Genomic DNA, 12,474 nt, shown 5'->3' with positions numbered 1-12,474 from the left:
TGACGTCATGAACAACTGATGTTACCACCATTTCGAGGCTAATGCTCAACCTTTTGGAAGAGATTTGGAACAGAAGACCAGCCCGCTTGTCAGTCTGTGTCAAACTAGGCTGCATTTGTGCATTTCATCCCAGGTGCGGCTGCAGCTTACCTCAGCATTTCAAGTGGCGAAAAGGAGGATGCAGTGCCACTCAGGTTTGGCCCATCTGCCCCTCCGTAGATGGAAATGAAAGGTGGGGGACAGGCCAAACCTAAGTCACGCTGCAATGCCCTGCACCAGGTCACACCACCACTAGGTTTGGGGGCCCTCTCAAATGGGGGGCCCAGGGCAAACTGATGAAGTGAGCTGTAGCTCACAAAAGCTTATGCTCAAATAAATTGGTTAGTCTCTAAGGTGCCACAAGTCCTCCTTTTCTTTTTGCGAATACAGACAAACACGGCTGTTACTCTGAAACCTGCCCCTCCCCAGGCAGTCCTGAATGGGGGAAATGTTCACTTCAACTGAGATGGGCTTGGGGTCAAAGCAGGCTAGCCCCACAAAACCCAGGACTGCTGGGAGGGATGCTGCAGGTCAGAAGCGGGTGAAATGATCCCTGCTCACACACAATTAGGAAAAGACTTTAGGGCCCTTTGGGAAGAAAGGTGCTATACAAAAAAGCAGATGTATGTCAAAGTAAGTTACATTTTAGCATTCAGAAATCAGGCAGGTCTTGAAATCTACTCGAACTGGTGATTCGAGTCCATAATCAAAAATGGAGCTGGCACATGCAGACTCTTTAAAAAAGGATCATAGTGTCATTCCAGACGGTAGGCAATGGTATATAAGGGGGTGCTTGAGGGCTTGGATTCAACGTGGCCAGGCACAAAATCAAACATACATAACAAAGTGGCAAGAGTTTTGGCTCACAAGTTCAAAGTTATGAAATCTTAAGACTTACACAACTAGGTGATGTGGTTGCATTAACATATATTCCATCAGCCTCTTAACTTTCATGGGCCAGTTTCTTCCCCCTGCCATACCTAAGCCAATGGGAGCGTGCATATGTATCTGAGGGCAGAACCAGACCCTGTTTTTATGTCTAATAAAAAGGATACAGAATAACACCCTCCTCCCTCACAAACTCTCTCTGCTCTCCAGCTGCCTGTAGTTAATTAAGTCATAACACTGCACAATTATGCAGCCTCTGGTGTGTCTTATTTTTAAACAGACAGGGGATCCGTGGTTTCTCACACAGGTATATTTACCATGAGAGGAGAGCAGCTGAAAGGGAGGCAGAACACAAGGGCAATGCTCTCGTTTCAGTATTGTACGTCAAAGGCTTTACTTCTTTGTTTTGTTCGCACTGATGAAAAACACCTGTTTGCCAGCCCCAGAGAAGTTAGGTCCCTCTAGCCACAGCAGCAGGGGGAATGGCTACTTGTTTTGGGAAGAGCAGGGACTTCCAGCCAATTCAATGGGGACTCATTATTTGGGACTCATACCGGTGTGAATTGGGGCAGCAGACTGCACTAGATGGGCACTTATCCCACAGGACCTGGACGGACTAAATTCAGAGAACAGATGGGGCTAGATGTTTAGGCTGTTTCGATTCCCCACTAGTTCTTTTTCCTTTTCTCCACCTGGTTGTATTGGGGGCTGTACAACATGGTAAATAGGATCAGAACTGGAATCAGCAAATATGGCACATAGATGGCTAAGAGAGCAAGGCGTTCCTGCTGTGTCTCTGGACCCTGATGCTTGGACGCGGAGAAATCGTGAAACAGGATATGTGCAAGGATAGGAAATACAGTTGTAGCGACATGACTGGAGTAGATAATTGCTGGAGTCCGTATCCATTTGCAGCCACCTGTATTCGAGGCAGAAAAGTATAATATTTGTTTGAAATAAGAGGGCAGCATTCAACAGCCTTAGGATAAATACACTAAAGAGGGTGAAAGCATGTTGAGATCTACTCATGAAAACTGCTATAAGAGAGTTAAGTATCAACAGAAAATTAACCCAGACTGTACGAGCCTCAATTGCAAAGAGTATATAGTAGCAGGAAAACTAATCTGTTTTTATTAGGTGGAAGAGTGGCAATGCAAGGCATGCCAACTGGAAGCTTAGAAAGACAGGATGCAGATAGGAGTCCTGCGACATCTCTTCAAAGCAAGCTGATAAAATATTTTCATCATCAAAAAAAGACCAACATGCAGACTTGATTCAAGAATTATATTTTTAGGTCGGCCACCAGGTATCACGTAGATGCAGAGTATCCTTATACCCATTTTACAGGGGTTAAGCGACTCGTCCAAGGTCATACAAGAAGCACGTGGCAGAGCCTGGAATAAAAGCCCCATGTCCTAACAGGGCTGTTTTCTCCGCACTGGGCCCCATTACCTAGAAACCTAGGATTTCTGGTTTAAGATAAAGTTGTGGGAATGAAGTGTATTGTGCCAGGCTTGACAAGCATCAGCGAAAGAATAATTTTTCCTGTTTTTATTTTAATTATTTTCCTACAGGCTCTATCCCGCACTCCTTACTGAATCAAAACTCCTAGTGAAAAAACAGGAACCCCCCCCCCACTTGATGCATTTGTAATGGCTTAAATGTACAGAACAAGCTTTCTCTACCCCTTAAAATTAATATCTGCAACAAGACTGCATGCCCAATATTGTTCTTTCATTCTTTCTGTACCAACCTTTTAAGAATGCATACGCTGCAATGGGAAAGAAAGGCATTTGTAAGAAGGCTTCACAATATACAAACGACTTAAACCATGCAGGGGGCTCCAGCATCATGGGATCTTTAAAGGTAACTGCGTACCATTTTAACAACTCCGTCAGCTTAAGAAAAAAAAAAAAACACAACAGTTTAACACGCTTAGCGTTAGCTGCAATGAGAAACAACAAGGCATTTTACGTGACCCATTAAATGGAGCCATCATTACAGCGCACAAAACCTTTTTAAAGATACAGTCTCATCTTGACACACAAGGCTTCCGCTGTGCAGCTATTAGTCTTAATGGGAATTACGCTGCAAAAGCCTCTCGAAGTGGCGAAAACGCTCTGTACGCAGACATTCGACTCTGCGGCATTTTATTCCACATGTTCTCGGGGTTATTACAACCTTACACAGAGCCTGGTGCTTCAGACGTGAGCAGCCACAGACCACTCCGGATCCCTTTTTACACGTAGGGAGCAAGCCAGGTTTCGTGGAGAGAGGAAAGATCCTAGAATTCCACTCTTCTTGGCCCTGCCACTGTGAGGACACGTGGGGCCAGATTTACAATGGTATTTAGGCCCTCCAAGAGGCAGACAGGTGCCTAGTGGAATTTACAAAAGTGACTATGTTTGTACAGCACCCCTAGTCGACCACTGGGTTCCTAGGCACTATAAACAAGAGGAGTTCAATGCCTAATTCACTTAGGTGCTTTTGTAATTCCCACTAGGCCCCTATCTGCATCTTTAGGCATCTAAATACCTTCATACAGCTGGCCCATGGTGTTTAAACAGTCCTCTAAAAAGGTTTTTGTCCAAGCTGACAGTGCAATGAGCTAAATGTCAAATTAGTCTGAATGACAGACAAATAAATGTAAAATGTGGTTTCGTTAGGTGGCCTTTGGTTGAAAGTCTATTGAGATTTGCTAGTTAATTTTTAATTTAAATATGGCTTCTAAAATAGAAGAAGCCTCCTGATTCATTCAAGTAATAATCAACAGTTAAACTGCCTGAGCTAATGACCTCAAGTCCCCGTCTAATATTGCTGGATACAGATTATATTTACAGTTTTCTATCATACAGATCAAACCCTGGTGACAAAAAATGAAGATCTATAAATAACTCGCATTGTACCTCGATTGGTCATATTTTGGGAACCAGTTATCTCTGCCTCTCTCACATTCATGGTGGGGTTTTGCACAGAAAACAAAATCATGAGGTCAGTGTTGCATAAGTCACTCAATGAACAACTGTACTGTGCCCTGAACTCTTCCAGTCTCTCTTTCAGACTGTATTCGGCTTTTAAAAAGACAAGACAAACACATAGTGCTTTCCATATGCAAAAGAAATCTCCTGTCAAGCAGATATTCAGGTATTTCTAGGCTGGTTAGGTTAGACTTCTGCAATAGCTTAGCATGCTGGGAAGATAAAAGTAGGAGAGATTTTAGCAAGGAGGTTTTTTGCTTTTGTCTGACTTACTGTGTAGATCTAATTGGCAGAGGAAGCTTGCACAGATTTCATTTGATCCTTTGAACAATTTTGGAAGCCAGTTGATTTGTGCCCTCGTGAACTAATCCAAGTGAAATTTATCCTAGTGACCCCAGACTAATGAGCTTGGCAAAAGACATACTATCCATATTCATACTTAATACTATGTAAAAGCTAAGTGGTATTGCAAAAAACTGACTCATCGTAGGGCTGTAAAATTAGCTGTAGCTCACGAAAGCTTATGCTCAAATAAATTGGTGAGTCTCTAAGGTGCCACTAGTCCTCCTTTTCTTCTAGTGAATTTGACTCATTAACACTGCAGAAGGAGAGCTGAGCCTTTTCTCAAAGATCAGGGTTTTCAAGCCAACTGCTAGGCACAAAGTCATTGCTATTCAAACCCTTTGCACAGAATCAATTCTCCCCCAAACCCTTGTCTCAGACAGTCCCGACTGATTTTGCACTGAGCTGCAAACACACACAAATCACCATGTCGTTGAGAGAGTCCTGGCAGCTACTTACACTCTGCGGGTGGATGCCAGCCCCAGGTACAAGCGCTTGCAGGTCTATCAGTAAAGTGATGGGAATGTGAGTGAGGAAGTACAGGGCAAAAACCCACTCCAGCAAGCCAGTAACAGCAGCCATCCCTTCCCTGGGGCAGTGCAGCAGCAGGAAGTCAGCTGGTAAGCAACAGACACAACAGGCCACAGCTTTCTCCTGCTCCCATTGGCTGCACTCTCAGGAGGCTTGGTTTCCTGCTGGGACAACTCACAATTTAAAGGGCTACCCATCTGGCTGAAGGCAAAACACCTCTGCGGTTGGTGCCTTCCCTGAAGGAAGATTCCATTCGACTCAACAGGAGGCGGCCTTACTAGATTTGCGTTACAACCTATTTTAAAGGCTTAAAACCGTTTTCATAGCTTGGTGAGGAAAAAAAGAAAGCATGGGTTCGCTCTTTAGAGCTCGGCTCAACAAATTAGATTGTATTCAAGGCCTCGTCCCGCCACCCAGCACAGGATTTAGTAGGTTGCCTTTGAAGCAGGGGGTCAGAAGTCCTCTGTGTGCACATTTACACTATTATGGATTCCCAAAAGGGACTCAGGAGAATAAGTACCACTGACTTTCAATGGGACCTGTGCAGTGAAGTAGCTTAGGGGTGAGATTTTCAAAAGCACCCAGCAGAGAAGAATTTCTGGTCAGCGGAAGAATCACAAGTCGTTTCGAGAAGATGCTCGTATACTCTTGCTCATGTTCATTTCTTTACTTTTACCAGGCCCCCGGCCGAGTCCAATCACTAACAAAGCTAACGCTTTCTGGCTGTCCCATTAGTTAACTTCCTCCTGGATACAAATTTTCAGCAGGCTGACGGGCTTTGGCAAGATCCCAGGAGTAAGAGGGGAGAATGTGGCTAAATGTCCCAAGAGTACTCTGAAGATCTCAACCCTCACGCTAGATGAAGCAGGAGTTTCTGTGTTAGTACTGACGCACTTCCCAGTAGCAGGTTGTGTTCCTGTCTCAAACATAAGTGAGCTTTTTTAAACCTATTAATAGGTTTACTTCAAATCACTGAGCCAGGCTTATTCCCTTCCTGAACTGGAAACTGACTACTTAAAGATCCAGTTTATGTATCAGGTTATTATTGTGCAGTGGTTGTACACATCTTCCCTTAATACAGATAGGAAACAAAGCTTTCCAGAATAGAAATACTACCTGATCGACACCGGTGCCAGATACAGGCTTTTCACAAGGAAGTGACAGCTGACAGCAAAGAGTTATCATATAAACAGAGAATTGAAGAACAGGTGCGTTTCAAGGATCTTAAGATATTCTACTACTACAAGAAATATAAAGTGTAAGGGAGTAAGACTGGGAAAGTCTCTACACAATGGATTGAACAACTGGTTTTAATATTTATTGAAAATTCAAATCCTGTTGGCAGTTCAAATGGGATACTAGATTTGGACACACTTGCTTTATGCTCTGGTGGCGTTGTCTACCTGAAGTTGTGCCAATATTTCTACTGGAAAGCCCTTAACTTTTAGGGGGTCTAAATTTTAAACATTTTCTCCCTGTTCAAATGCTACATTGGACCATGTCCTCTTTTGCTGGTATGTCTTCATGGAACTATACTGATTTACATCAACTAAGGATCAGGCTCATATAGGGTGAAATACTGGCTCCAGTGAGGTCAATAGGACCAAGATTTCATTCTAGTGCTGTCTGATTTATAATCAATACTAACCTAATTGTAACTTATGACCAAGTGTACTGTATAGTCTCCCACACACAACATTCGTTAATGCAAGGGACCGGGTCCTCCTGTGTGTGGAGAGAGAGGTTCATACCTGGTCAGGGGCACTGAAGACCAAGCAATAAGCATTATATGTCAATTTTAGTCTCTGCTTGTGTATTCAAGCTGCTGTCTCAGTTTGGGAAGATCCCAGCCCATCTCCACCTCAGAAGACTAAATTCTTTAATGGTGTTGGAGATTTAAATGCAGTTGAACTCAAACATTCAAATTAAGCCAAGTTGTTGATGCAAATAAAGAAAGTGCAGTCATTATATAAGAACGGCAAAACTGGGTCAGACTAACGGTCCATCTAGCCAAGTATCCTGTCTTCCGACTGGCCAATGCCAGGTGCTTTAGAGGGAATAAGCAGAACATGGCAATTATTGAGTTATCCACCCCCTGTCATCCACTCCCAGTTTCTGACAGTTAGAGGCTTAGGACACCCAGAGCATGGGGTTGCATCCATGACTATCTTGGCTAATAGTCATTGATAGACCTATTCTCCAAGAACTTACCCAATTCTTTTTTGAAACCAGTTGTAGTTTTGCTTTCATAACATCCCCTGGCAATGAGTTCCACAGGTTGACTGTGCATCGTGTGAAGAAATACTTCCTTTTGTTTGTTTTAAACCTGTTGCCTATAAATTTCATTGGCTAACCGCTGGTTCTTGTGTTATGTGACTGGGTAATTCACTTTCTCCACATTTTCATGATTTTATAGACTTCTATCACATCACACCTTAGTCATCTCTTTTCCAGGCTATGAAAAGCAAGCTATGAAAAATATACACTTATGTGTAATTTGCAAATACATACCCAGAACCTACTAAACCTACTGGATTAGCCAATAAGCCAATATAATGCAACTAGTACATGTAGAAATAATGACTAAATCACAACGTAGTAAATTATACAAAATGGTTATGGGCCAGCCCCTAAAAAACCTCAGCAGTTAATTCAAAAAGCCAGTTCAGAAATGTAGTTTCTTTTTGAAAACTAGTTTTGTGGACGAGCTTATCATTGGCTGAAGAAGAGAATAGCTTTGTTCTCTAAGCCAATCAGTATGCAGCCAGCCAATGATATTTCATGATCCATTAGGCGGTGGATACTAGTAATCGACTCCTACACAGTTGATCTTGTCTCTTCAATACTATTCTCTGCCATAGGCTTGCTTTCAACCAAAGTACCTGCTGGTTGTCTGTGTATTGTGAGCATAGTGCTTCCAATATTTATGTCCATTTTTGCATCTTTTCCTGCCCTTGTTTTCTCCCTTCTTGCCCTCAGGAAACCATCCTATGCAGTTTTCAGAGTAACAGCCGTGTTAGTCTGTATTCGCAAAAAGAAAAGGAGTACTTGTGGCACCTTAGAGACTAACCAATTTATTTGAGCATAAGCTTTCGTGAGCTAAAGCTTATGCTCGAATAAATTGGTTAGTCTCTAAGGTGCCACAAGTACTCCTTTTCTTTTTGCATCCTATGCAGTGTATTTGTCAAGTAGCATCTTTGTGGTAACTAAAAGACAGTTGTTTTAAAATTATTTTTCCCATTTGTTAATTCTGCACCCATTATCAGTGCAAATCTAATCAGCGCAAATTTAGCATGAGCTAAAGTCCAAAAGCTTATAGATCAGTAGTGACAACATTGTTTAATCCCTTGTACAACAGGAATTTAAACTGCTTAAAATGCAGCCCAGAAAATTCAAAATCAAGGTCAACGGGTAAGCTAAATTTTAGCCTTACTGGATGCAAAGAGGTATTTCAATACAAATTCCCATTTTTAATTAGTAGTCAGAGTAAGATCTATGCAGAATGGCTAATTATATATTAAATGCTCCGCATTTTAGTCCTAGAATTACTATCTTTGTCCCACAGATACAGCACCTGATGCTGCTCTCATTTAATTGTAATTTATGTACAGAACCAAGAAACTGAGGCTACAGAAAATGTTAAAGTCATCACACATTTAAAAACTCTTGCCCTTGTGTGTGCATACTCATTCCTCAGGGTGCCTGTCCCACATTTGGGCCAGTGCAGATATAGATACATAGATGATATAGATCTCAACACGATTTTGTTCCTTGTGTGTTTATTGAGGAGACCCACACTGGAAGCTCTGGCAATTAGCTCCAACAGGCTTTGTACTGATGCACAGTGTGAACATTACGATTCATAACATTATGAAGTAAACCCTTTACAACACTACGTATTTAAGAAGAGAGCAGTTCTAGCAGCAATCCATTTCATATCTGCATTTAAAATAACCAGATTCAGGAAAAACGGAAGACCTACGCTGAAGCAGAATTGAGTGAGTAGTGCTGGCTAAACAAAAGACGTACCAAATAAATTAACTGACACCAGTTTAGTGATATCCATACATGAAACAGAAATGTGACCACCACCACCAACTTGATGTTGAAATTTAGCTCATCATAATACGAAGAAATTGAGGCAGAGAGGTTACATGAATTGCCTGAAGTCACTGAGGAAGCCCATGTCAGAGCGGGGAACATAACTCAAGATCTTCTGACTCCTAGTCTTACATTCAGGCCATGACACCATCCTTCCCCATCTATAAGACTATTCTATTTCTTATGGGTTCTAGCAGCCGTATCTATCTAAGTTACTTGCTTGATTCTTTGAAAGTTTCATAACCATGAAATGTGTGGACTGCTTTCCATTCTGGTTTGTTAATGCAGCACTGCTGAATACTGGGCTACGTACATTAGTTGTTTAGAAAATCCATTAAAGCTTTCACTTTGAAAGAATTACGTGGATTCTGCAAACAAAGAAAAAAGAAAGTAGGACCAACCATCCTTGAGTGCATATCTTTATTCCCGCCCATCTAAGTGTAAACCAATTTCTTATTTATCTTCTGTTAACCTGTGGTTCTCAGCTTCATCCATGATCTAGCGTTGCAATAAGGTTCAAAAAATAATTAGAATAACTGGATGCTTCATAAAAAGTAAATCAACTAAACAACCCCCTCCAAATCAAGATGCTTTAAAGTCTTCTCACTTTAAACTATTTCAGACAGCATTAAATCAAGTTTAGAATAACTGAAAAGCTAGCCAACTTTTTTGGGGGAGGTGGAATGAGTCAGGAAATGAAAGGATAACACCACTTTTTCAAATGTCACATTTAATGTTTTCACCACTGTACTTCAAATCTACATTTTACAAAGTGACCAGCAAGTGTGCCACATTAACTGTCCAACCTCTGAGATTTTACCTTTCATACCAGTGTCTTCCTGGGCTCTTTTAATTAAACACGTTTCTCATTCAAGAGAATTGAAATGTTTCAGTTGGTTTTATTCTCAAGAGCCTCATAAAAAACAAAGATATTGCACCATCTTTGTTTAGTAATTCAATGTTTGTTTCTTTCACAGCAAATAATTACTTCATTGAAGTTAAAACTTCCAAACATAACTTACTAATAGTCTCCAATTTCAGCTCAGATCACTCTTGTTGAAAATACTCTGCTAAATACAGATAACTTACAATAACTTTAACAGTTAATTGTCCATAACAAACACCAAGGTTTTTCCCCAGACCAATGCTCAAAATTTAAGACCATCCATTAGTATTTCTTTGTACAGGTGAAAAACAGTCTTCAATTTTCTTGTCTTGTTTTAAATATAAAAGTTGGAAGGGACATTCAAGTTTCAAGTCTCCACACTGAACTAAAAAAAAAATAATAATCATGTGGAGGTAAACAAACCAAGTTGTATACTCCAGGAGGTAGAGGCCTTCAATTTGTGTTCATATATACATATGCACAGAATAATTCAGTGTTCCAACAGAAAAAAGAATTAGCCAAAAAGAAATAAAAGTTATTTACTACTGTGACATTTCAAGACTTCCACAGTTTTGCCTAAAGACACAAACACAATTAACATAATTCCCTATGTGCTGTTTTTTTTTTTTCCTTTTCTTTCTCTCTTTCCTTTTTTTTCTCAACTGTCCAGTGCAGGAAAAAATTCTCACAAAATTTCACAGACCTAAAATGTGCAAGCTAGTTTCTCTCTATACAGCAATGATGTCAGGATTCTTTGAAATTAGCCCATAAATGGAATTATTTACACACATAGAAGATGCATGCTTGGGGGTTTTATGTAAGAAAGAGCAGAAAAACTTCTAATAAAAATAGATTAAATATATATATATATATTTATACTGGGTAAGGAAACAGAAGTTTATTCTCTCCTAGTCACAAACTCATTCTCTCTACTCACAACATTTGATTTTAGAACAGCACACATTACCATCACAGCTCTAGTGAGAAGCTATTTATAGGATTTGATCATCAGGTGACATGTCCATTCATAGTCTGGTCACGGTCATCTGATGTGACTTCACGATTGGTCGCAATCAAGTTCTCCGTATTCCTTAATTTTAGAAAACCCCAAATCTTCAGGAATGGCTCAATATCAAAATGTATGTCTATCCTTTTTACAATCTCACTTCAATTAAAAAAATCAAAACAAAAAACAACCTCCCCAAATTTGGTTCAATTCTCTGTTTGTTCCGAGCTGAGCCATCACAGCTGCGCCAGAATTCATAAAACATGTGCAACTCTGGGTAAAATATTTTCTTCTAAAAGCACAACCACTTTACAAGATTAAAAGTCTAGTACATCTCTAAATATTATTTGTATCATACAAGTAGTGGTTGTTAATTTAAAACTTCATTAGTAAAATTACAGTACAAGCATGATTAACCTCCAGAATTGCAAATCCCAGACTCCAGTGGAAAGCTACATTACATCTTCAGTAGTATATCATCTTCTACTTTTATTCCCAAACCAGTGGAGATGGCGGCATCTCAGATGGCTGAGCAACAGTGGAACTAGAATATAACAAAAACAGAAAATCAGTGTTCATTAACAATGGGTAACAGACAAGCAGCACAAGAAACTTAAGGTTTGATTGGTAACACCAACATTTATCTCTAAAACTCAGATCAATAACCTTTTACATTAAAATATTTAAGCATACATTTTCGTCATTATCCTTAATTGCTCATTTTCATAATGATTCTCCATTCATCATTTTATTTGTCTTTTTTTGCAGTGCAATTTTAAAATCAGAATCTCTACTGCGTACACAAATCTCTCAATTTTACACTTTACATGCTGTCACACTTATCTGTTCACAAACAGATGATCTATTACTTGAACTTTCTACATGTTTTACTGAAGTTCAGCATCACCTAAATAAAAGTACCTTTAAGTTTAATCATAAATGTTTATACCATTCTTAGCAGAAGACAGTTATATGGAAAGTTTCCCCACTCCCCTTAATTCAAAATTTAAAAACATTTCAAATGTATCAAAAATGCTGTACAACTAAGAAATGTGAATTAATATCAGATGTGATTACATACAGTTACCTAATAAAGCTCTTAAAAGCAGCAGACTGAGGGTTGATGCAGAGAGGTACTCTGTTTCCTTTCTGCTGTTCCAAAATGAATTGATGAATTATTTCTGTACAAGAAACAATTGACACCATTAGGTTAGCACTTTTTGCTTTGATTAGATGCAATGCAGAGTAGAAGCAAAGATGGGGTTTTTTGGGTGAAAGTATACACAATAAGATTATTGGGGACAAGAGTGGAAAATAAGCCACGCAGTTTTCCCATCATCAGTGTGATGTATCCTACTAAATACCACAAATGCCCACGGTACTTTCATATATATATATATATATATATATAGAAATAAAGTAAATAAAATAAATACCCATCCCCCACTAAAACACTAAGTGATGACGGACTATGGATTGAATATGAAAATGTAAAAGGGCAATTTCTTGAAGTGCCTAAAACTCTCAATAGCGGTAACCAGCGTTGCAAGCATGGAGAACACAACCCTCATACCTACTACACTTTATTAGTATATAAAGAGCCGAAATGAGAAACTTCTGCATCCAGATTCGCTGATCAGTCCAGTCTGGTGCTTAAATACACAGCACTCTGCAGCTATTAAATTCATGAAGCAAAAGCCTAT

At 39.9% G+C, this 12,474-nt stretch overlaps 2 protein-coding genes across 3 annotated transcripts in view; both read right to left on the bottom strand.

Annotated features, from left to right (window-relative positions):
• Positions 1 to 428: 428 nt before the first annotated feature.
• Positions 429 to 4,923, bottom strand: TMEM97 (transmembrane protein 97). Its single transcript, XM_073315703.2, has 3 exons — positions 4,707 to 4,923; positions 2,681 to 2,825; positions 429 to 1,846 (listed from the first exon to the last, which is right to left on the bottom strand). Exons 1-3 carry the CDS (start codon positions 4,827 to 4,829, stop codon positions 1,596 to 1,598), a joined length of 519 nt encoding a protein of 172 aa, XP_073171804.1. The 5' UTR covers positions 4,830 to 4,923; the 3' UTR covers positions 429 to 1,595.
• Positions 4,924 to 9,592: 4,669 nt separating this feature from the next.
• Positions 9,593 to 12,474, bottom strand: part of NLK (nemo like kinase) — a 111,184-nt gene continuing 108,302 nt past the window's right edge. The window contains exons 10-11 of one of the 2 annotated variants that reach the window (XM_073315702.2): positions 11,853 to 11,952; positions 9,593 to 11,315 (exon numbers count right to left, since the gene is read on the bottom strand). In XM_073315702.2, coding sequence (XP_073171803.1) covers positions 11,855 to 11,952 — 98 coding nt within the window. In that variant the 3' untranslated portion in view covers positions 9,593 to 11,315; positions 11,853 to 11,854. The remainder of the gene's footprint in view (positions 11,316 to 11,852; positions 11,953 to 12,474) is intronic. The other variant, XM_073315701.2, reaches the window with a different exon arrangement.

Source organism: Lepidochelys kempii, chromosome 17 (assembly GCF_965140285.1).
Source record: "Lepidochelys kempii isolate rLepKem1 chromosome 17, rLepKem1.hap1, whole genome shotgun sequence".
Taxonomy (NCBI): domain Eukaryota; kingdom Metazoa; phylum Chordata; order Testudines; family Cheloniidae; genus Lepidochelys; species Lepidochelys kempii.
Note: the sequence above shows the minus strand (reverse complement) of the source record. Positions and strands in the feature narration are given on the sequence as shown.

What these genes read in the sequence shown, in the direction of transcription:
- TMEM97 (XM_073315703.2), bottom strand. Translation starts at nt 4,829, where the DNA reads ATGGCTGCTGTTACTGGCTTGCTGGAGTGGGTTTTTGCCCTGTACTTC. An exon ending in CTGGCATCCACCCGCAGAGT is followed by an intron (nt 2,826 to 4,706) that starts GTAAGTAGCTGC and finishes TTTTTTCTTAAG; the next exon opens with CTGACGGAGTTGTTAAAATG. An exon ending in AGCGTATGCATTCTTAAAAG is followed by an intron (nt 1,847 to 2,680) that starts GTTGGTACAGAA and finishes CCTCGAATACAG; the next exon opens with GTGGCTGCAAATGGATACGG.